The following is a 23925-nucleotide window of genomic DNA, read 5'->3' on the forward strand; positions in this document are numbered from 1 at the left end:
AATACCAACTAGTACTTTAATATCACCAATTAATTTAATAGGCTTAGCTTACCACTTAAAGTAGGATATCAGATTATCAGGTTATTAACTCATTATCAATATAATTATACTTCGATCACATTATTATGCAACTATATATATATAGGTATATTCAAAAGCAAAAGTACCTTGATTGATTTTTATGCTTCTAATTAGTCATATGTTAGCGAGCTCATTATCCAAATGTTAATCTATTTTAATTTGATTGCATCATTAAATTCAGCCTTTTATTAACAATCATATTTAATAGGATCTTTATAATATACCGAGTATTTGTATTTTTACTACACATAAAAACCATCAAATTACTACACATAAAAACCATCAAATTATAAATTTATGCTGTAATATGTAAATAGAATTTCTAGATTTAAAATCATTAGATTTTTCTTCATAAAATCATTAATTACTTACTTAATTTACTATGGTATGCTTATATATATCAAAAAAAAAAAAAAATTAATTAATAATATGGAGTATTAGTTAAGTGATAACATCTAATCTGACCACAAAATTCAACCAATCAACTATTAACCTCTTTTGAATTGGGTTGAGAAATGAGAGTAGTCATTTTTTTTCAAATTACGTTTTGTAAAACAGTATATGATAGCAAGTACGATCTTCTTCTATATGTTGAAAAAAGAAATTTAATCCTATTAAATTATCATTATGCAACGAATAACTTTATATGTACTTCCTTTGTTATTTTATTAACTCGACTTGATAGAGAGTATCAATCAATTAATTACATATTACTAAAGGCGAAACCAAAAGGACACTTGGCAGCATGTTATTAAAAATATTCCCTCCAATGATACCTGCTAATAAAAACTTCCACAATAATCCTTTCGTTAAAAAATTATAACTTTTTTTTAAAAAGGATTGTATCAAACTAATAACATTTTCTTTACATCAAATATAAAACCAAAATATCTAAAATACTCCGTATTAAATTGTTCAATATAATTTTTATATCTGGCTATTTGTCAAATTGTTCAATATAATTTTATACGTGGCCTCAAAAAAAATAATGTTCCTAACAATTATTGAATAACCGTGCATCTATTGCACGGGATTTAACCTAGTATATTGATATTGGGCTTCAATCATCAATTTAACATGTTGATTGAGATGATCCTCTAACAACTAACTAACATAATATAATATTAACACAATATATAAATATGAGGTATATGTAATTTGCATTATACATTCAATACCTTTGACCATTTTTATATATTGCAAATATATACCTCGCGCGGTACATAGTTAAAGTGTCATTATATTATGCCTTATTCTCGACTATTAATTATTTTGTGAGTAAGTTGAGAATACTATATTGTATATCATGAATCTGGTCGACCGACCTAGGCATTAACGAACCGTTGGGTCCTGAACTAGCTAGAGTTGGTACCCACTTGTTCCCTTATTATTTGGTCGTTTTGCATTAACATTTTTATTTTCAAAATATTGGATCCTTAACTTATTAACACCTCACCAAGTCATCATATTATTATTTGTAGTTCAAACGTTTAGTGTATATAGTATTTAGTCAATACAACTTCATGTGAACGTCCCTTGGATCACTCATTTTCAAGCATGTTAGACCTAGCTACGATATCTTAAGCTCTTCTTGTATCTTAAGCTAAACGTTCTTGTTTTTTTTGCCCTTGTTCCACTTCACATTATCTAAAATATATCATAAAACATTTCTTTATTTTCTTCCTGTTTTCTTGGATTATTATTATTATTGGATTTTTGATCACTCACTGTCATTCGCTTGAACTTGATCAAAACCCTAAATTTTCTACCCGACATAGCTGAAAATCATCGAATGCATAACATTATTTTGGATGTGTGATTCAAATGAAGGTCCATTAATTTTCTTTTTGATATTTTTTCTTTCTCCTAGTTACATGTAATATTAAATTATAGAAAAAAAAAAAAAAAAAGAAGAAAGTGCTTGACATATTTTAAAACACTATATGCTACAAATACAATTGATTCATTCAAACCATTGCACATTACTCAAATGGCCATAGTATGTACTATAAAACATTTAATCCTATAATAACTATTAGTAGTCCATGAATCTTATGGTTTGAACAAGAAATTTAAAAAGAATATTCTCATAGACTATAAGCATATATATTTCCTATTATAAACCACTTGATCGATGTATATTCCCACCAAATCATTATACATATCTACTTATTCTAAATTATGCATGCAACTTGATTAAAATTTTATTTCAATCAAACCATTAAGCATCTTTCAATTAATTAATTCAAATTAGACCTCTTTCCTATTATAAACCACTATGCATCATCACTACCAATAATAAACCACTTGAGTAATCTCTACCAAGTATCATCTAGATAAAGATGGTTGGAGCCACTCAAGAATATTTTCATGAAGCTTCCATTTTAAGCCCAGATGGCTCAATAAAGTTCCTTAGGGTGCCCGTGGTCCAAGAACTCGTACGACATGGAGTCCAACACGTACCAAAAATGTTCCTTAGGCCACCATTAGACACTGCGATCACTTGTTTGCCTGAGGATTTTCCATCCGTTAGTGTGGCCACATTACGCGGTAAGGATGTGGAGGAGAGAAATAATGAGCTACAAAAATTGGCTGCCGGTCTTGAAGAATTCGGCATGGTATTGGTTAGTGACCATGGCATACCATTGTCGTTGTTGTCTGGTGTTAAGGAAGTCATAAAGGGGTTTTTTAAGCTGTCTTTTGAAGAAAAGAAGAAAAATGTTGGGACTTATGCTAGTTTGGATAATATGGGTTATGGTAGAAATTTTGTTACTAAAACTGATAATAAGCCTCTTGATTGGATTGATCGTTTGACTATGAAGGTATCTCCAAAAGAGTCAACTCATGGGCTCAATGTTTGGCCTCGAAAACCTGCTGATTTCAAGTACGTATCCTCCCTTATGATTTATTTTTAGATTAATTTATATATATATGTATATGGTTTAAAACAGTCATCTTGCTATCACTTAAGATTTTTTTTTTTTTTTTTTTTTTTTTTTTTTTAATAATTTAAAAACGAGGGTAACTTTCAAATGATAAAGCAGGTGATTTTTAATTTTTACTTATATACACATGATTTTGATCGAGGCTTTATGCACACTTGTCACGTAATCACGTGACCTCATATTGTATAATTGCATTGCTATCAAACTACAATGGGCTGTATATGTACTATGTATTATGTGCGCATAGTTGTACGACTTGTACCTCTATACTTACAAAAGGTGACGTTAATGCTTAATAGTTCTAAGACGTGTTTTATGTAATTTACCAGGGAAGTTATTGAAAAGTATGCAGAGGAGGCAAAAAAATTGAGTGATGATTTACTCCAAGCACTAGCTGAAGCATTATCTGAAGAGAAAAATGCCTTTGTTAAATATTTTGACCCAAAAACAAGAGAAATCAATGTAAGAATAAACTATTATCCACCATGTCCAAAGCCCAAATCAACAATGGGCTTAAGCCCACATTCGGATAGTACGACCCTTACTCTTCTCATGCAATTTGATACATCCGGTGGTCTACAAGTTATGCACAAAGACAAGAAAGTTTGGTTAAGTGTTCCATGGCCTAGTGATGCATTGCTACTAAGTGCTGGAGATGTTCTTGAGATAATGACTACTGGAAAAATTAAGAGTTCTTGGCATAGGGCGGTTACGCAACCCGATTTAGAGAGGTACTCTTTGGCTTTGTTCTTTAATCCGCCATTGTCGATGGAAATCCAGCCTATTAAGAGTGATGGTTCGAGTGATTACGAGTATAAGAAGGTGATTGTGGGTGATTATTTACAACATTATTATACGGTAAGTCAAACATCGCCGAAGGTGGCTATGAAATTTGCAATGGTCTAATGCCATCAGTGCATCAATCGATTGAAGTAATAAGGTTGCAATACAAAAAGTGATCATCCAATTTCCTTTCTCCTTCAATTTTTATCTCAAACTATGTACTTTTTATTTTTTATTTTTTTTGAACTCTGGCTTTCAGATGAACTCTTTTGTTAAAGTTGATTATTTCTAATGATATAACTAATGTTATTGTTACATCCACCATTATATATTGACGTTAGTTGTTTATGGTAAAACATACCATTATTGATATTGGTTGTTTATAGTTAAACATACGAAGTATGTGACGTGGTCAAGGAACGTATCCAAAATAAAATGGGGTTTTGAGGAACCTCATGATCTACAACAAGAAGCTACAAATAGAGCTCTAAATAATTGACATATATATACAATCGAAGAACAATAATTCAAAGTGAACCAATCCCGCATTGAACACAACATAGCCTTGAACAACCCAAATATGATACAAGTATGATCCAACCTATTTAAAACTGACCCGAATTTAATCCAACCTTCACGCATGATTTGATAGATCTATTTTTACTAATAAAATCAAGTCTAAGCAATGTACATCACGGGTTATAAAAGCCGTTCACCGTAAGATTAGTTCTTGGCCCACATATCAAGTAGTCCATTATTGTTTTGGTCATCAGCATTTTAAACAAGAAATAAGAATCTATTTATACCCCACTAAATCATTCCTCTAATAATAACTTGATTAGTTATCCTGATTGAACCACTAAGGTTTTGTTCTGTTCAATTTATTAACAAGTTTAATAAGCTTGATTACCTAAGTTCAATTAATTAATAAGTTTAATAAGCTTGATTACCTAAGTTCAATTTACGTCTAAAATAAGTTTTAATAAAATCGGATAAATTTAGATAATTTCAAACATGTTTAGACAAATTTAATAGGATAAGGTAATTCAGAAAAGTAGAGATACTCATTTTGACCTCTCATAGCTCTATAACAATCATTTTGTTATTTCAACTTTTTAACTCTTGCAATTGTTGCAAACTTCAAAAATCATGGATACCAAAGATTCTTTCCATGAAACTTCCATTGTTAGTCAAGATGGCTCCCTAAGAGTCCTTAGAGTACCCGTGGTACAAGAACTTGCGCGCCATGGTGTCCAAGATGTACCAAAAATGTTCCTTAGGCCACCCTTGGACACTCTAAGCACCGCGATCTCTTGTTTGCCAGAGGATTTTCCATCCATAAGTATGGCTAGATTACGCGCTAGTGAGGTAAAGGAGAGAAAAAAAGAGCTACAAAAGTTGGCTGACGGTCTTAGAGAATATGGCATGGTATTGGTTAGTGACCATGGTATACCAATTTCTTTGCTGTCTGATGCTAAGGAAGTAATAAAGGGGTTTTTTAAGCTTTCTTTTGAGGAAAAGAAAAGGTCCGTTGGAACATATGCTTCTGTAGATAATATGGGTTATGGTAGGAATTTTGTTAAGTCAGATGATAAACCTCTTGATTGGATTGATCGTTTGACTATGAAAGTAGCTCCTAAAGAATCAACTGAAGGTCTTAATGTTTGGCCTCAAAAACCTTATAATTTCAGGTACATATCCTTACTCAAAATCGCGTATAATTGACATTTAACTTATTGTTCAAGGTCGTGTTCCCTTCACTTGAAGTTATTTTATTCTTAAGACATCTTTTTTTTTTTTTTTTTTTTTTTTCCCTAATTGAGAAATGGGTGACCCTTCACAATATTACTGTAGACACATATCTTATACTCGTTCTGAAAGCTGTGTTTATCTTGACTTATCGGAACATTTTTAAAATAACTAAATTCATTTGGTCAGAGTTGGGTTAACCTAAGATTTGTTGTAATCAGGGAAGTTATTGAAAACTATGCAGAAGAGGCAAGAAAATTGAGTGATGACATACTCCAAGCACTAGCTGAAGCATTATCTCTTGAAAAATATGCCTTTGTTAAATATTTTGATCCCAAAACAAGAGAGATTAATGTAAGAATTAACTATTACCCACCTTGTCCAAAGCCCAAATCAACAATGGGCTTAAGCCCACATACAGATGCTACTGTCCTTACTCTTCTGATGCAAATTGGTACTTCTGGTGGTCTCCAAGTTATGCACAAAGATAAGAAAATTTGGTTAAGTGTTCCATGGCCTACTGATGCATTACTAGTCAATGCTGGTGATTTTCTTGAGATAATGAGCAATGGAAAAGTTCAAAGTTCTTGGCATAGGGCTGTCACACAAGCTGATTCAGAGCGATACTCTTTGGCATTGTTCTGTAATCCGCCACTGTCAATGGAAATCGAGCCTATAAAGAGTGATGATTTGAGTGATTACGAGTATAAGAAGGTGATTGTGAAAGGTTATCTACAGCACTTTTATAAGGTAAGTCCAACTGTATCTAAAGTAGCTATCCAATTTGCAATGGTCTAATACTCTAATGTGATCCATGTTTGTAAGCCCATTGAAAGTGATGAGCAGATGATGTAAAATTTACTGGTTAGCTTAGATAAGTGATGTACATCTCTGTAATGTTTGTATTACTCTCTTTGGTAATTAGCAGATATATAGCCTTGGAATATACTCTGACCTATCTACTAAGCAATCTATGCCCTGTATGTTGCAGAAATTCAGTCTGTGAGTCGTGATAGTTTTTTTTGTGTTCAGCTTACTTTCATGCTTAACTAATACTACAAAATTTCTTTCACCAAGTACCCGTAACTTTCCAATCATATATCATAAAAAGTTGTATATAGCTATAACTTACATTCAAGCTATCAAAATCCTAGTCTATGGTATGCTTCTTAATTGCATAGATCAGGGAACATCTGAAAACATGAATATTACCTGTAGTATAAGTTAGTTAATTATGTCAGTAATTATTAGGCTTCCTCAAAACAATGTATCTTCTCATATGTTGCCTTCATTTATAGTTGCATCTTCATTCAGTATCAATTTTTTACAGATATACTTCACAGTATCGTGTAAAACACGAAATGAAACATAGATCCAAGCCATAATCTCCTCGGTTTGCTTATTTTGTATTCAATAGTCATCAGTCTGATTACACAGATGGAAAGTATTTGTTGAGGCCCCAAGGAAGAGAATAGAATTCTTCACTCCTAGTGTCTGCCTCATAGGATCTGAACTTTTTCCAAAAATGCCTACCACTGTCTTTTCGTGTATCAGCATGGCTACGGTGGAGAGTTATGTCCAAGAGCAATGCCAGGATGCCTCCAACTGTTGCAGGAGATGTGAAAATTGTTGGAAGTTCTTGAGTGAAACACAAAGAAAGATGAGAGAAAATGATAGAGAGAGTCTCACTTTGATAATTTACCAAAAGCTTTGTGTCGTTTATTTTTTGGAGTGGTTTTGTACTACGTACTTGTTTGAGAAGCGGTAAGTGGGTTATGGGCATCTTATCTTTTGGTGTCCGTTATTCTTTAACGGTTTATTGTTATTGGAATATTGTATCTATTACAATATTTATGGTCTATTCATTATTTGAATTAAGTTGTTGAGAATGCCATTGATAATTTGGGGGTTACGCTCATACATAGTTGATTATTAATGCCTAGCTGTTGCCTCCTTGATTACCCAATTTATTAGTTGGTAAATGGCACATGATACTCCACTTTTAAGGTTGGCCGTTGCTTTTCTTCTCTACATACATGATACATATATTCAAGGTTCCTTGGCTTCCACAATACAAAAAATGCAAAATCAAACATTCTCTTATTCCTTTTAAAAAGTACTCCTTTGATTTTGGGCAAGTATTCTGAGTTCCAGTCGGGTTTGTGAGTGCACACAAATTCCGGCGCCGTGCTTATCCTGGAGGGCGACCGCTTGATGTCTACTGCACCGGGGTAGCGCGGAATCGTCTTTTAGGTCAGTGGTTTACCACGACGCGGCAATTGTCAGTTTGATCTACGCAACATTAATCAGATAAGTATTTATTGTCTTATTTACTTAATTACTAACAATCTAAAAGACGATTTTGGCTTCAAATATTATATTCTTTATTTGTTGAATCTTCTAAATTATCATAAAAGGTTTTGGTTTTATTTGGACCATATTTTGTTCATTTGTTGCGTATGTGACGAGATGATTTGTATTGAAATAAGAACCATCTTCTTGTTATTAGTTATCATGTGTTTATATAGTATTTGTTCTATACTTTCTATCTATAATTTTCTCTGATCTCTAATTACTAGGGATAATGCTAATAAAGATTGCAGAGATTTTGCTTATGACTGTGAAGTTGCATGTTTTTTTTTTTTTTTTTTTTATTTAATGTTGCTTTGTAGGCCATTTGAAAAATTGACTACCTGATACGTTATATGGACTTATATGTTTATGGGATTATGGCCACTTCTTTATTTAATTGTTAATTGATTTTCTTAACATGTTTGAGTGGTTGCTTTATGCTTATTTCGTGTATTTAATTTTTTACTCGCTTGTGAAAATGTGACATTGCTTAAATTGATATTTTCGTAATCTATATGTCTAGTACTAATTTTATTTTACTAATGACTTATGGTATGTATACTGTGACTAATTGAGACTTATTAGTGCTTTCATATTCTGTAAGTATTTGTAACATCTAATTAGATTATGTTTTTGGGTTAATCTTTAATTGGTTTGTGAAAATTGAGATATGCTTACATAGGATGTATTAGAACCTCAAGAGTCTGCTTTATTTGAGGTACACAAAGTCACACAGTTACCAATTATCATGTGATTCATGGTAGTACTTCTAATTTAATGTCAATGTCACTCTTGCAAATCGATCATATTACAAGGCTAAGAAAGTTGTTTGACATTTTTGTTGGTTAGAAAGCCATCTCTATTGGGAACCAATTATATTGTTGTTATAGCTTAAATTGACGGAGTGTTATAATGTCTCCTAAATCTCATTGTTTTGTGGATTTTTGTTGATATTCTCTAATGTCTTTAATATGCTATATTTTTGAGACTTTAGGACTTGTTCGTTATTCGCGGATTTTCGAGAGCAGTCCCAAAGATGACGCCCGATCAAAGGTCATCCTTGGTCGATTTGGGCTGAAATTTTGGGAGCATGTTTGGGACACACGAGGCATTATTTTGAACGGTTGAATTGTAGATATTTGCACAAATAAGTAAGTTATGATGGCATCTTGAGGACCTTATTTACAATGAGGACGATTGGACGTATCATCAAAGCTCACTCATGTTACTTGATTTAATTCAAGGGAGGTTAATTCTAAACCAAGTCTTTTACTAATTTTGGTTAGTATGTGGCTTAATCTTAATAATCTTAACAAATATATGTTTATGTAAATTTGACAAAGGAATGTTGGATGATGAATTTGTCAATTAAATATTTGTTGAATGATTATTAGAAAGTAAGAGGTAAACTGTTTTTTTTTTTTTTTTTTTTTTTTTTTTTTTTTTTTTTGTTTTTTTTTTTTTTTTTTTTTATTGAGTATGACAATGTATTGCATATATTTAGTTACCTCTTATTTCTTGGTTCTACATTTTGTGGATTGAATTTGACCTTTGGAGATTAACTCTATTGATTTAAATATCTATTTAGTAGGATGCATTGAGCAATGTTCTTAAACATGTTTTTGAGATGCATGTATGTACTCCGAGTACCAATTTTATCATGATTCATGTATGTGTTGAGCATGGAGTTGAGATGTATTATGTCAATTTCTTGAATCCATTACTTTATTTTCGGTATTTCATTAGCATGTGTAGAATTTGCCCAAAGACTTAAACTTGTTGAGTTTTGTGAAGGGAAATTGTGTGATATATATATATTTTTTTTTCTTAAGGACATTATATGACTTTCTCTTTTAAATAATTTCAAATAAAGTATTTTGGGAATCAGACTATAGTTTCTCCATTATGATGGTTTGTTGTTACCGGTTACCGCCTATGACATAGTTATGAATTTTTCCCAACCATGTATTTCACTATGCTTTATTTTGGAACCTGTGGGGGTTCAAGTTTTATAAACTTATGCGATTTCTTTATAAGGAATTTATGCTATTAAAGACCCCAAATGAATTTTGGAGGGAGTTTTTTATGTCCAAATATCTCATCAATTGAGAATGTGAGTTTTAAGTTTATTGCTAAGGGCTTTGAATCGGACTTTGTCGTCCAATGTGGGGGAAGTAATAAAGAATTAGTGTTGGACTCAAAGTCTTGGCTCAATTTTTTGCTTGGTAATTGCATTTTGTTGGCGAGTCTTGGAGTAATTTTATCTTGAGTCTTTCCTAATTATTGATTCTTTATTGAATAAAGTCTCTAGGCATATTTGTGTTATGAGAGGTATTAATGTGAAGCCTGAAAGTGGTTAATTGTGCTAAGACAATTTTTTATTGTATTTTCCTTACAAGTTTCCATGGGTATCTCTATGTCTTAAGAGTTTCAACTTTAAACTAGTGAAATGTCATGAGTAGTGATTGTTTCCGTGGAAGAAGTCATTGACTATGAGTTAGGTTATGTCTAACTATGTGTAGAATTATACAATATTTTTCTTGGGATTGTAATGCTTAATATTTCTTCTATGGATTTTGTTGCTAATTCACTGAGTTTTATTGGAAGTCTTTAAGGCTAAACTTGTTATGGATGAGTCATATATTGCTACAATATAAAGTTTTTGGATTTATTGATTATGTGGGAGCAATATGTGTCCATTTGGTAATGTTATATATGTTTCTTGGAAACTATGCTTAATCTAACGTTGCTTATTTTGTAAGTAGATTAAGCAGGTATACTCTTACTCTTAACTCGAGCAATGATCATTAGATTGTTTTGAGAAGGTTGCATATAGGTACTTGAAAAGTACACAAGATTAGAGTTTGCACTATTGCAATCTTCCATGAGTTCTTGGAGTTCAACGATGAGTTCAAACTCAAGTGGTTATGTCTACACCACTAAGTGATGGAGCTATGTTTGGAAATTGTGCAAAGCAACCTTGTTTTGCTGTGTTTGTTTTGGAATAATCTAAATTTATTATTCTTGAATTGACAGGTTATGAAACAAGATGGTCAAGAGTACGTATATGGCTCTTATGAGAAAATGTGCTTGCAAATATCCCATTGTAGGGGAATTCGTTGTGATTTGCAAGTCGTAGTTACTTTTGATTGAACCATGTCTATAATGGTTGATGTCAAAAATGACTTGTCGAATGGGTGATATCACTTGACTGCATAAAGTCTAAAAGAAATGCTACGGATCCGTTAACTAAAGGCCTTGTACAAAAACTAGTTTTGGTAACATCGGAGGGGATGGGACTATAAGCCCAAAGTATGAATTACAAGTAATCAACTCCTACTCATTATGAGTTCAAAGGGGAACATTATGAAATAATTCGGAAGCACAAAATTTGATTTTTGTCCATCCCTAGATGTTTGATGTGTGCTTGCTACAAATGGAAAGAGGTTGAGCATATGGCTCTTAATGAACCCATATCCATATTTTTGGAGGTGTGTTGTAGCTCACACTTGATGGGATTCACCTACTTAGGTGTGGAAGTGTGGCCGCTTCCTATGAGTATTTTGTGGGCTTATACTCTAGAGCACCTATGAGCATCCAGGCTGGACGTATGGCCAGTATAATGCGTCACCTTTATTCGCGGAATTTCAGAATATTATACATGTTCAATTGTGTGGCTCAAAGTGACGGGTCCCTAACTCCCTATTAAGTTCAAGACGAAGGTCACTTGGTAGGTGAGGGATCATAGCTTGATGTTCACTATGTGTTAATTCAAGTCGCGAGACATTGACACTTATGCAATTGTTTTGTTTTGCCCAAAATCAATTTTCTTTCTTTCTTTTCACATCTTCGAACCTGTGGGGGATTGTTGGAAGTTCTTGAGTGAAACACAAAGAAAGATGAGAGAAAATGATAGAGAGAGTCTCACTTTGATAATTTACCAAAAGCTTTGTGTCGTTTATTTTTTGGAGTGGTTTTGTACTACGTACTTGTTTGAGAAGCGGTAAGTGGGTTATGGGCATCTTATCTTTTGGTGTCCGTTATTCTTTAACGGTTTATTGTTATTGGAATATTGTATCTATTACAATATTTATGGTCTATTCATTATTTGAATTAAGTTGTTGAGAATGCCATTGATAATTTGGGGGTTACGCTCATACATAGTTGATTATTAATGCCTAGCTGTTGCCTCCTTGATTACCCAATTTATTAGTTGGTAAATGGCACATGATACTCCACTTTTAAGGTTGGCCGTTGCTTTTCTTCTCTACATACATGATACATATATTCAAGGTTCCTTGGCTTCCACAATACAAAAAATGCAAAATCAAACATTCTCTTATTCCTTTTAAAAAGTACTCCTTTGATTTTGGGCAAGTATTCTGAGTTCCAGTCGGGTTTGTGAGTGCACACAAATTCCGGCGCCGTGCTTATCCTGGAGGGCGACCGCTTGATGTCTACTGCACCGGGGTAGCGCGGAATCGTCTTTTAGGTCAGTGGTTTACCACGACGCGGCAATTGTCAGTTTGATCTACGCAACATTAATCAGATAAGTATTTATTGTCTTATTTACTTAATTACTAACAAAAATCACTTGCACTATGCTGTTGAACTGTTACCAATGACGGAGTAGATCATTATAACATCTTAAATAGGCGATTAAGACACTAAAATAGGATGAATGTGATTTCATTAAGATAAAGATGTAAACTTACTGCCATAGATTTTGTGTTGACAGGAGTGTGACCAGAAACCAAGAGAACCTCATTGAAGTACTGTGGCACTGAAAGGCCCATGAAAAGCGAGAATCCTAGTATGAACTTTGTTCTGAAGCTGTTCAGGTTGCAGAACTGCAAAAATCCTAGCCCTGCTGAGACTGCATAGGAATTTTAATTTTCAGATTTTTCGACGAGTTTATTAACCAAAAAGAAGATGAAATTCAATATATGAAATACATATAGCAAGTTGAACATCAGACCAACTTTTGATCATACTTAAACTACTATTTTTTGTGTTGAAGATACTTAGTACTTACCAACATAAGCAAAAAGAATGCAATACAGTGCTGCAAATATTGGTAGAGGTATTGAAGCTAGGAGTGCCCCAAATTTTCCTATTTGCAGGAAAGATATCATTACGTAATCAGAAAACAAAGGAAAACTGAGCATTCATTTATTTAAACTGAGTTACGATAGCAATGATGATTTGAACCCACCTAATATAGAAAAGAGAATCATGAAAAAAGCTGTTATTTGAGCAACTCTGCGGCTTCCAATCTGGTTGAGTCCCAGAAGTCCTGCATTCGCGCTGAAAACCAAAGGAGCAGAAAATTTTATAAAGTTTAGGTGGTTTAGCTCTAATAAATTCTTTGGAAGAAGCTCTACGAATCCTCTGAAATATGTGGTTTATCATATAATATTTGAAATTTCTGAATGAAATTTAGAGAAACTATATATTACACTGAGGCAGTTGGGCCACAAATTGCTCCAAACATGCCATTCAAAAAATGTCCTGCACCCTGTTGCCAATATCAAATTGAAGCTTATTAGACTGATGATAAGAAATTAAGATTTTGTGGGAATATAAGAGTGATACAATGAGATTAAAGCCTACCAGCCAGGCAATTCCACGGCTGACAATTGAAGGCGGCATTGGAGTGGCACTGCCATATCTTGCTACTGCAATAAATGTGCCTGTAGACTACAGTCAAGCACCAAGGTAGTAACATTCACTGTTGATACTGAATTATAATAGTACTTGATTTGTAAAGAGAGGATAGTACGCAGTGGATTATAATACTAAGTAAAAATAAACAAACCTCAACCATAGATACAAAAGCAGCAGCCATTACAGCAAAACCATTTGCCACATTCAAAGTTGGACGTCCCCATTGGAATGGATAAGGGACGCGTATCCTACACCAAATGATCACAAACATAATTATGAAATGGAACGAAACTTAGTGTGTTTTTACCTTGAGAGAATTACACTAATGTTTATTGACTAAACAGCTAACATAAGTAAATAAAGCATAATTTCTACGATTACAAATGGATGAAATATTTTCGATTTGAAGAAAGTTTACTCACCAAGAAGCAGCAATGATAAGACCAGAACGATCAGTGCGACAATAAAACTGAGTGTTAGGGGAGTTGCGATTGAAAGCACCAGCTGCAGTCAGGACTGCAGCAAAAGCCCAGATAAGGGCAATTGTTGCTATTACAGCATATCGACGACATAAGGCTTGCAATGGTTTCAGCAAGCTAGCCATATACTGCAATAAAGTTAATGTCACATCTTAGAGAAAAAGTGAATAAATTCTCTGTATATGTACAACAACCTATAATTCAGGATGCCCCAATCTTCTACAACTATACCTGTTTTTTCATGTGTTTGCTGCTAGGAAAAACTTTAGATAGACAAGATTAATGTAATCCATTGCACCGACCTCAAAAATAAACTATGTAGTACCCATAACACGAGGATTATCATGGGAGGACATGATGCTACTCACCTGGGAGATAAAAACCATGACAATGAGTGCTGGAAGTCCGACTCCAATGCATTTAGCCAGCTAGCATTACACATCAATACCAAAACATATCAGCTTCTTTTATAATAAACTGAAGCAGGACAATAAATTAAGTAGGAAGTGTAACAATATAGGATAAATGATCAATCAACATGCGAAATAATCCGAGAATCCAACTTGACAAAGCAAAAACAATGACATAAAAATATCATTTTAGATGAGAGTTCGAAAATACCTGAGGGAAACCAAACTGGAATAAACCAAGTCCAGTTAGAGTAACAAGAGGAATAGCAGCAAGTGGACTTAAGATCCTACAACAAAAGACTTCTATGAGAAAGAGGAGAGCAGCAATGACTATTGTAACAAGCTATCAGCTAATACATAACGCAAAATTAGCAACTTCTTACCTTATAACAATCCTCCAGAATCCCAAAACACCAACCACCACAGGAAGTATTGATGCAAACATTAATGCCCCTTGGAGTGCTCTCATTGATTGCACGAACCTCTACATGTACATTGGCGATATCTAGTAAGGACAATAAACGCTAACAAAATTTGCTAAAAGAGAACTGAAATGAAAAGGTTGATAGGATCCAAACCTCATGAGGATCAATGATCCTGCCAAAACGGTCAGAAAAGATTATGAAGATAGCAGGAATTACATATACATATGAACCTCCTATGACTACTGCTGTCCTACAACCAACTAAAGTCTGCAGAAGGGTATTCAGTCCCGATACAAGGAGCAACGTCTGTATCACACGAGCCTTCTCTACCTGTCAAATTTTGAGTGAAACTTTCTAAGGAAGGATATTGGTTACAAAACACAATATAATTCAGATAATTGCAAAAGATATATACCGGTCCACCTCCCATTTGAGGAACAAGGATGGTTGCTATCATAACTGTAGTCCCAAGCATTACTAAAAAATGCTGAAACCCAAGAATGACGGCTTCATCTGCATTTTCAAAAAAGGCAAATTAGATTTATCAAGGCTTGCAGAAAAAAAGGGTGGGGGCTGTTACGTGTAAGCTCTGGTACATTACGTATGCCTTGAACTCGAATGAAGAGAAAAATAGAAAATAAATGGCTATATGAGCTATATAACAGCACAGAGAAATCTGTTTATAAAATCAATAGACAATTTCTAAAAGACCAAATGAATTTTTCTTGAATCAAATGTTTCTCAATGTTTTCAAAGAACCAAAGTGAGCTTTGTTAAGTGTTTTTTCACAAAAAACTTAATCAAAAAGTTACCTTGTTTAATGTAAATGCTTAGAACTTTTTCTACCCCATATAATAATTTTTAGGCTATATCCTTAATTTTTTTTTTTCCTTTAAAAAAGGACAAAAAACTGGATGATAGAAAATAAGATTATTATTTTTCCTAATTGTCTCAGTTTTTCATTCAACATATTACCAAAATATCATTTTTCCTTTATTAAAAAAAATGAAATCAAATAACATCACATACAAGTAAGTGAGCACATTTGAGTAACAAAACTACAGTATAACTTCACTCATTCATTCTAACAATTTTTAACCAATAAGAAATAGTAATTACTCAACAAAAATAATTAAACATGATAAAAGAAAAAGGCGCAGGAGAAATGAAGAAAGAGAACTGACGCCAAGGAGGATTGCTAGTGAGGCAAAAATCAACTGAGGAAAGTTGCTCCTTCACCGGAAACGGCCCGAGATTCTCTGCTTTAGGTGCAGCCATTCTTCTTTGTTAATCTTCTTAAGCTTAGCTTGGCATATGCTTATTATATTATAGCTTAATATACAAAGAAAAAGCAGAGTATAAAACAGGGGAGGTTGATAAGAAAATGCACATTAAGACCAAAAATGCACAACTCTTAACTTAAATTCAAAAAAGGGGGTCATTTTCCTGAAGAATCATCATTGTTTTATTTAGCTAATTGTATATTAATAGAATTAGTAGGATAATTGTAGCTACTATAACTAACACATTTTATAATGTATGTGTATATTGTATGATTGTAATGTTAATAAGAAAAAGACATAAAGCAAAGTAAAGAAGTTAGAAGCGGAAGGTAGGACTATATATCAGCTCCTTGACTGATTAAAGCCTTGAGTGTGACACAAGGAGTTTATTTTAGTTGGGAATTAGCTCGCCTTCTTCTCAACAAATATTTATTACTAGAAAAGAAGCCATTAAGAGTTTAGAAGAATTCGGGAAGTTAATCCTATACCCTTGGGTAATGTAATTTTACGGTCTTGCTCGTATGTTTACGTTTACATCATATAGTGAGGAAAATGTAAAAGAATTCGCAACAACTTGAACTCGCATCAAACTTAAGCCATATCCTAAAGAGAGGCAAAACAATACAAGTATTATGAAGTTCAGTTTATATTGATGTGACGATGCATGATAATTTCTTTCATGTAACTCGGTGATTTAAGACTTGATGATGTCTACAGAGTAGCGATCAACAACTCTCAAAAGTACTGTAAAATTACTAAAGTCAACAACCAACATAATGTCAGGCCAATATATCCTTTTGGGCAAAATTTAAAATACAAGTTAATTCCCAACTGTGTAAAGGTAAAAACATTGACCTTTAATATTTGTTCTAGTAGTTCTACCATATTGAATAAATACACTTACTCATAAACAATTTACTTCTTTCTTTAATTCCAGTACTAATCATGCAATTCTACCATATTGAATTTTTAAGTCAATAACAAATCTAAACATTTTAAAGTAATTCTATACAACCAAACATCTTTTATTAGTTCAATATCAATGGTGATAAACTGATGATGTCTCCATTACACAAAAAGACAAACAACAATATCATAGAGAAACCTACTACGAATTATATTTAAATATCACTAGCTCATCGCACAACGTAGCCTATGATGCAAAGATCCAAATTTATTATATATACTTCAATGGAAAATTTGATCATGGCTCAGATATTATCTCTAATGAAATACTCGTACATTAAAAAAAACAAAAACGGGGGAAATAATAAGAGAGAAAATCCCCATTATTCATTCCTATAATGCATATCCAAACGTCAATTGGACAAGTGTGTGTGAAGAAGACAGGATTGATGAGGAGGGTAAGGAGGGAGTACAACTGAGGACATTGATATGAAGTATATTGAGGACTTGTGCTAAGTGAAATTGATATGAAGCCATTTGTTAAGAATAATAGTGTTCATGTTAAAGCTGACTTGCTTGGGTCTTTCTTGTATACACAATAATTTCATGTTGAGTGTTGAACTGGTTTGCTTTGGTCATCCCTGTACACCGAAAAATAAACAAACTCACTTAAAGTACTCAATTACTTTTAAAAGGTTGTAAGGAAAAAAAAAAAAAAAAAAGAAGCAGAATTCATTAAAAAAAACACATAATGCAACAAAGATTAAATACTCTGTATTACATATGGAGTCGGTGTACTATTAAAACCGTATCAATCCTTTTAAATACTTAAGCACATAATACATTATGTGGTCAAAGACAGGGAACAGGACAATGGTGCTGAACAAAATTAAGATGTGTTCAAGCTGACATGACTACATCTAGCTCCTATTCTTGTCTTTAAATGTGAAAAGTATATCAGCAAAAATAGAAATTTTGCAAACTATTAGAGTTGAAGTGAAATCAAGTATGTGGAAGCCTATAAATGATCATTACTACAACATAAAGTCAATTGAAAACAAAGAGAATATTGAACAACTGATGTACTGACCCTGTCTGAAACGCTGGCCATCAAGGAATGAAGTTATCTATCCTTCCTCGGGATTCATGACTTGCAGATTCAAACGCTTCAACAATACTCTTCGCTGGAATCGATAATTCTGCAGGTTAACCAGTTGTTTAATTTTAGATGCAATGAGGATACACTGAAACACACACATTAGATTATAATCCATGATAAAGAAACCAAAGGGTACTTACACTTGAAGATGAAAATTTGGGGGATACGTGGAATCTTGAGCTAGTCTTCTGAACAGGCTCTTGACATCTTTTCAAGCCTTGACAATTTCTTATGTCAAGGAAGATAAGGTTGTGCAATGCTCCAGGCAACGATGCTAATTGGTTACAACCATCTATAGAAAGTGATTGAAGAGAAGTTATCTGTTGTACTCCCATAGGTAGACTCAGTAGCTTTGGAAGATTTTTCAATCCCAAGTGTCGAAGATTGGTGAGTGTTCTCCAAGGCATATGATCATCAAGTTCTTCCAATTCATCAAGGTCCTGTAGGTAGAGCTCCTGCAAGGTGATGAGATGCTCCAAACTGAAGGAATTGTGTCTTCGATAAGTGCAATTACTAGATATATCAAGGATCACTATTATGGAGATAATAAGTTCATTCTATTGGGGCGTCATCCTCTGTTGCTAGACTATGAGAGATGATCTTTGGGCTAGTCAAATAGCCCAAAGCCCTTTAGAATGGATCCTATATTGGTCACACACAAGGGTATTGGGTTAAGCAAGTTAGAGGCCCATTAATGGGCCTCATGAGCATTCAATTAGTCATAAGCATGAGTGGGCTAAGTATAGTTTGAGTGGGATTAGGAAGTGGGCTTGGATTTGGACTTGGACTATTATTTAGAGATGCGATCTATAAATAATAGCCTTGCCTAGGGTTGCACTATACAAGTCACAATTGACATACAGTGAATTGTGAATCAAGCAACCACCATCCAAAAGCCCTCATCCTCCCTCTCTCACACGCACGCCTCTCTCCTCCCCCTCTCACCCACGGCCGGCCACCCCTAGTGGCCACGTGGTGTTGCGCGGTGGTTCTTGGCTAGTTGATCGTTCGTTCATCTCCGTAGAAGGTCGATAGAAGTGTTCTTTCGCGACTAACTAGCATTAGTGGAGGTCTTAATCTGTGCCCGTGGACCAAGTAGAGGAATCACGCTTGAGGTTCTTTATCTCCCTTTGTTCTTGCTCGATCGCACGTGGAATCACGCTTCAAAGGTACGATTATTTGTGCTTTATGTGTTATGCATTAGATCCTTGGTTTAGGTACTGTATGAATATGATTCATGTTATTTCCGCTGCGTAGTACCTATAAACTCCTACAGTGGTATCAGTTAGCCTATTGCATTTACGCATATTGCCAATAATTCTTTGATAATCCACAATTTTAATTCAATTAGGAGGGAGAATAATTAATTATGGGTCAATTATTATATTAAATGTGATTTAACTCTTGGAATTGATTAAATGTGATTTAATAATGCTCAAAATAGCCATGAAGAGATCCGATTTTTGCCCTATTATGCTCGAATATTTTTCGAACCCTAACCCTATTTTTTCGAAAATTTCGAAACCATAAGCCCGAATATGTGAAATTTGTGTTTTGATTTTGATTTATTTCGATGGTAATATGTTTAAGGAATTTAATCTATTTGATTACATGTTAAAATTATGAATTTTTCATGATCAAATTATTTAATTTAAGTGTTAAATTAAATTGGGGATTATTTTCATCAAGAACCCTAATTTCAAAATTGAATATGATTTAACTTTGGGATTAATAGGACCACATAAAGTTTAATTGATTTTTACAAAATTTGTTTTGTTTTAATTAATTAAAATAAAAATTATAAAAAAAAGGGAAATTACAGCAGCAGCACCGCGGCTGGGTGGCGCTGCCACGGTGGTGCCGCTGCTGGTGGTCCGGAGGGAGGGGCGGGGAGGGGCAGCAGCAAGGATCAGAACAGCAGCAACAGCAGTGCCGCACCGCAGGTGCACGGTGCTGCTGCTGCTGCCCTGCGCCGCTGCACAGCAGCGTACACCTTGCGGTGTACGGCCACCGTGGCTGGCTTCGGCTGGCCACACCACGGTGGCTGGCGGTTTTTCAAAAAAAAAAAAAAAAAAAAAAAACAGTTTTTGAAAAATTATTTCAGGATAATTACGAATTATTTTGAGATAAAATCGGTTTTATTTTGGATAAGTTAAAATATTTTGAAAATAAATCTTTTATTTAAGGATAAAATCAAATATTCAAAAGTTGTTATATTTGATATCATCCATATTTAAGTTGTTAAATTGGTAATTATCCTAAATTAAAGTGGTTAATTATGGATAAGATTTGTTAAATTATTCTGAGCATATTCCAAAAGGATAATAATTGATTTAAATAATGTGATTATCCCATAATTAATTTTGGATATAATTGATTTAAAATATGTGATTGGCAAGTAATTAGGATAGAATTCCTAAATTATTTAGGATAATCATGGAAAATAAATATGATTTATATTCCATAATTTCAAATAAGATTTGATTCTATCTCACACCTAAATTAAAATATATGATATTTTATAATTGGTTATGATTAATATATGATATTATCTAATTACAGTAATTAATTAAAATATAAGATATTTATAGCCATGTTTCCTTCATTATGATCATCAGATGTTATAGTTTAGGAAAGCATGATGAGTGATTTATTATATGGCACTTCATAATATATGATATTGGTTATTGCTATATATATAGACTAGTATGGCCCATAGATTCTAAAATACGATCTGCGCATCGTGATGTATTTTTGTAATCTAAATACGGTATGCGTACCGTTGAGTATTTTTTGTAATTTATTTTATTTTATTTAAGTAGTAGATAGAATAGAATAAAATTACAGGTTGCAGTTGATCCAAAAACCAATGAAGTGAAGGCCCAAAGGAGCAAGATGGATGCGATCCATGATGATTCAAGTGGGAGCATTTACTTTATTAGTTTTCTTAGGATTAGGGGCCATGCTATGTCTTATTTATGCATTCAGTATTTTATGCATGTTAGATTTTATTGATGTTTTGTGATGATGCGCTAGAGTTCACTATTTAATCACAACATAATAAATCTAGATCCCAGTAATATTGATGCAGCTTTTCCAATTAAAAACCCGACGAAAACCTTGATCGTTTGTGATGGGTCAGCACTCAGCAGAGCATCATAATATATCTTGGGGAAGTGGGGGTAGAACCGCATATCTACACTTTTAATTGGTTATATTCAACAAGGTTACCTAAATCGTTTAGAACCTTGAAGCTAAGAGTAATAATTAAACATGCGATGGTTAATTATTCAACCAAGAATTACAAGAGTTGTAATCAGTAAAGAGTTTACTCACCTTGAAAATGTAATGGTTGATTGCAAAGCCTCACTCTGGTTAATTATTGCACGAATAAAGGATCTTGGAATCACTTAATTCAAGTTGGGATCACTTAAATTGAATAGAGTGCTTTAAAGTTACCAATTTAATAATTCGCTTATGGTACTTTAAATTTAATAAACATAATTGAATTTTGCGCTTACTTATAAGTAACATGTCGTTCTAATTTTATTATTATATATAATCTCCTCGATTGAAAATAAAGTTGAGAAACGTTCTCAAAAAGTTTAAAAGATAATCCATAAACCTATATCCCAATTTTGCTAAGATTGTTCTAAAAGGCAAGTTTTAGAAATTCATATCACAAGTCTAAGGTTGGTTTTATTCAAAATGTTTGAGTAAAATACCAACACATCTTCATTTTGAAAAATGTTTCAAGGGATATAATGAGATGGGAGGTACAAATCCTCCAAAAGACAAGTATAGAAATCCAATAAAATCTCTTATCTTCAATATGATTGAATATGAGAAAGTGATTGGAAATATCTATGATCAAAAGTTGATCAAATGACAATATTCTTCATCTATTTTATATAGAGTTTAATACTTGATTAAACTCAAATATAAATAATGATAGAATAGACTTAGCAAAATCATGAAAAATGCTTAAAGTAGTTGAGCAAGGTATCATTTTGAACCTAAGAGAAATGTTCTAAGTGGCTCAAATGGAAGGGTTTAGGAATATATGAGGATTGCATTAAGAAGTTATAGGCCAAGAATTGCAAACAAGTTGCTACTTCTCAAACCTAGAACTACTTACATGCTAAAAGTTGTTATGAACAACAAATGTTTCTAATTAAATGGATCTATTCCAATTGATTAGATACTACCTCATATAGTTGGAAGGTAAAAGAATGGAAATGTTCCAATTTAAGAATTATATCATAGAAATTGATTTAGCATATTGCTACTTCTTGGACATATGATGTCTTGTTTAGATCACTCATTGCACAATGTGGTCGAACTAAAGGAAGAAATTAGCTAAAGGAGAAATAAATCTACAAGTTTAGAAGCAAATGTTGCAACTTCACAAGTAGAATCTACAAGTCTGGAAGCAAAAGTTGCAACTTTACAAGTAGAAACTAGTATTTCACCACTAATAATTGGCTAGAATTTAATAAATGTTATTCATTCTTGCCATTATCAAAACACCATTCAATGTTAGTATTGACTAAGCATCGAAGATTCAAAAACGTGGAATAAATGTTATTCTATGCTTCTTTGAGTCATAATGTGTTTTGAATTGCTAAATAGGTTTAAAATTCTATATGATAGACATAATTAAACAATTTCTATATATATAAATTGTCTCTAATATGTCAATTAATTCGAATGAAAATGAAAATTGCATGCGGAAGATCCAAAGGGATGGACTTTCAATATCATTAGATTATGAATCTATTGATATATGTAATTTACATTCTAATTTGAAATTATGACTAAGTCACCATTTAGAGAAATGATGATGTGAACTCGAGGTCAAATACATATTGATGTAAGAAAACCAAAGGTTCAAAGGCTAGAGACGGACAACGAAACTTCATTTGTGATACGATCACTACTTATGCTTAGTTGAAGCATGGAAGTGAAGATTTTGAAAAGTTCAAAATGTTCAGTATGAAGTTCAGTATCAACTTGATAAGAAAATGATTACATTACAATATGATTGTAATTGTGAAAATTTAAGTCAAGACATGTACTTGGCAACACATTCAAAATATTGCGATATGATCGTAATAATGAGAATTTAAGCCAAAACATTGATAAACATCCAAAAGTTATAAAATCGTTTTACAACAAAATCCGAAAGAAAACCTTGTGAAGTGTTTATGAAGGAAGCTATCAATCTATATGAGATATATTTTGATAATGGATGTAAATTACCTATCTTCCAACCATTGTTCAAGGGATATACTTTTAAGATAAGCTACAAAACTAAACAAAAACTACATACGCCAAATCAAATGTAGCAAAGGCTTCATATGTGATATGGATAAGAAAAGTTCTTATTAAGTCTTTCTACAAAGAAAGGAATAAAACATGTATTAAATCGTTTGATGCACGTTCGATTCCTATATAGAGCACGGGGTACTACTACACAAACCATACTTAGCACAAAATGTTTGTTGCTCAAGTAGGTGCCCTTATGGAAATTGTTCCAAAAGGTCAAGTGGGAGTAGTGTAAATCTCTAAAGAGTTTGAGAAAAGCAACAAACAAACGTGGTTCAAACCATGATTGGTTCACCCTATGCTAAATATGCCTCCTCAAAAGGCAAGTGGGAGTATAAGAATCTTGAAAAGTTCGAGA

General features: G+C 33.2%; 3 protein-coding genes across 4 annotated transcripts; 2 read left to right on the forward strand and 1 right to left on the reverse strand.

Moving 5' to 3' along the window:
• The first annotated feature begins 2423 nt into the window (after positions 1-2423).
• On the forward strand, positions 2424-4092 carry LOC145619087 (protein LATERAL BRANCHING OXIDOREDUCTASE 1-like). The gene is made up of 2 exons (XM_081673686.1): positions 2424-2965; positions 3356-4092. Exons 1-2 carry the CDS (start codon positions 2424-2426, stop codon positions 3930-3932), a joined length of 1119 nt encoding a protein of 372 aa, XP_081529812.1. The 3' UTR covers positions 3933-4092.
• An 831-nt stretch (positions 4093-4923) lies between these two features.
• LOC145621534 (protein LATERAL BRANCHING OXIDOREDUCTASE 1-like) lies at positions 4924-12786 on the forward strand. Of its 2 annotated transcripts, XM_081676264.1 has the most exons (3): positions 4924-5500; positions 5780-6308; positions 12649-12786. In XM_081676264.1, the coding sequence occupies exons 1-3, from the start codon at positions 4959-4961 to the stop codon at positions 12679-12681; spliced, it is 1104 nt and encodes a 367-aa protein (XP_081532390.1). In that variant the 5' UTR covers positions 4924-4958; the 3' UTR covers positions 12682-12786. The 2 variants fall into 2 exon arrangements, with proteins under 2 accessions (XP_081532390.1, XP_081532391.1); XM_081676265.1 differs by lacking the exon at positions 12649-12786 and having other exon boundaries at positions 5780-6504.
• On the reverse strand, positions 6646-16510 carry LOC145621533 (nucleobase-ascorbate transporter 4-like). Its single transcript, XM_081676263.1, has 15 exons — positions 16076-16510; positions 15307-15404; positions 15045-15221; positions 14850-14950; positions 14678-14753; positions 14425-14484; positions 14000-14184; positions 13729-13825; positions 13524-13610; positions 13370-13428; positions 13126-13217; positions 12946-13023; positions 12626-12786; positions 12497-12522; positions 6646-7180 (listed from the first exon to the last, which is right to left on the reverse strand). Exons 1-15 carry the CDS (start codon positions 16167-16169, stop codon positions 6988-6990), a joined length of 1584 nt encoding a protein of 527 aa, XP_081532389.1. The 5' UTR covers positions 16170-16510; the 3' UTR covers positions 6646-6987.
• Positions 16511-23925: the final 7415 nt, after the last annotated feature.

The sequence above is a fragment of the Chenopodium album genome, chromosome 27 (genome assembly GCF_948465745.1).
Source record: "Chenopodium album chromosome 27, dcCheAlbu1.1, whole genome shotgun sequence".
NCBI classification, from domain to species: domain Eukaryota; kingdom Viridiplantae; phylum Streptophyta; class Magnoliopsida; order Caryophyllales; family Amaranthaceae; genus Chenopodium; species Chenopodium album.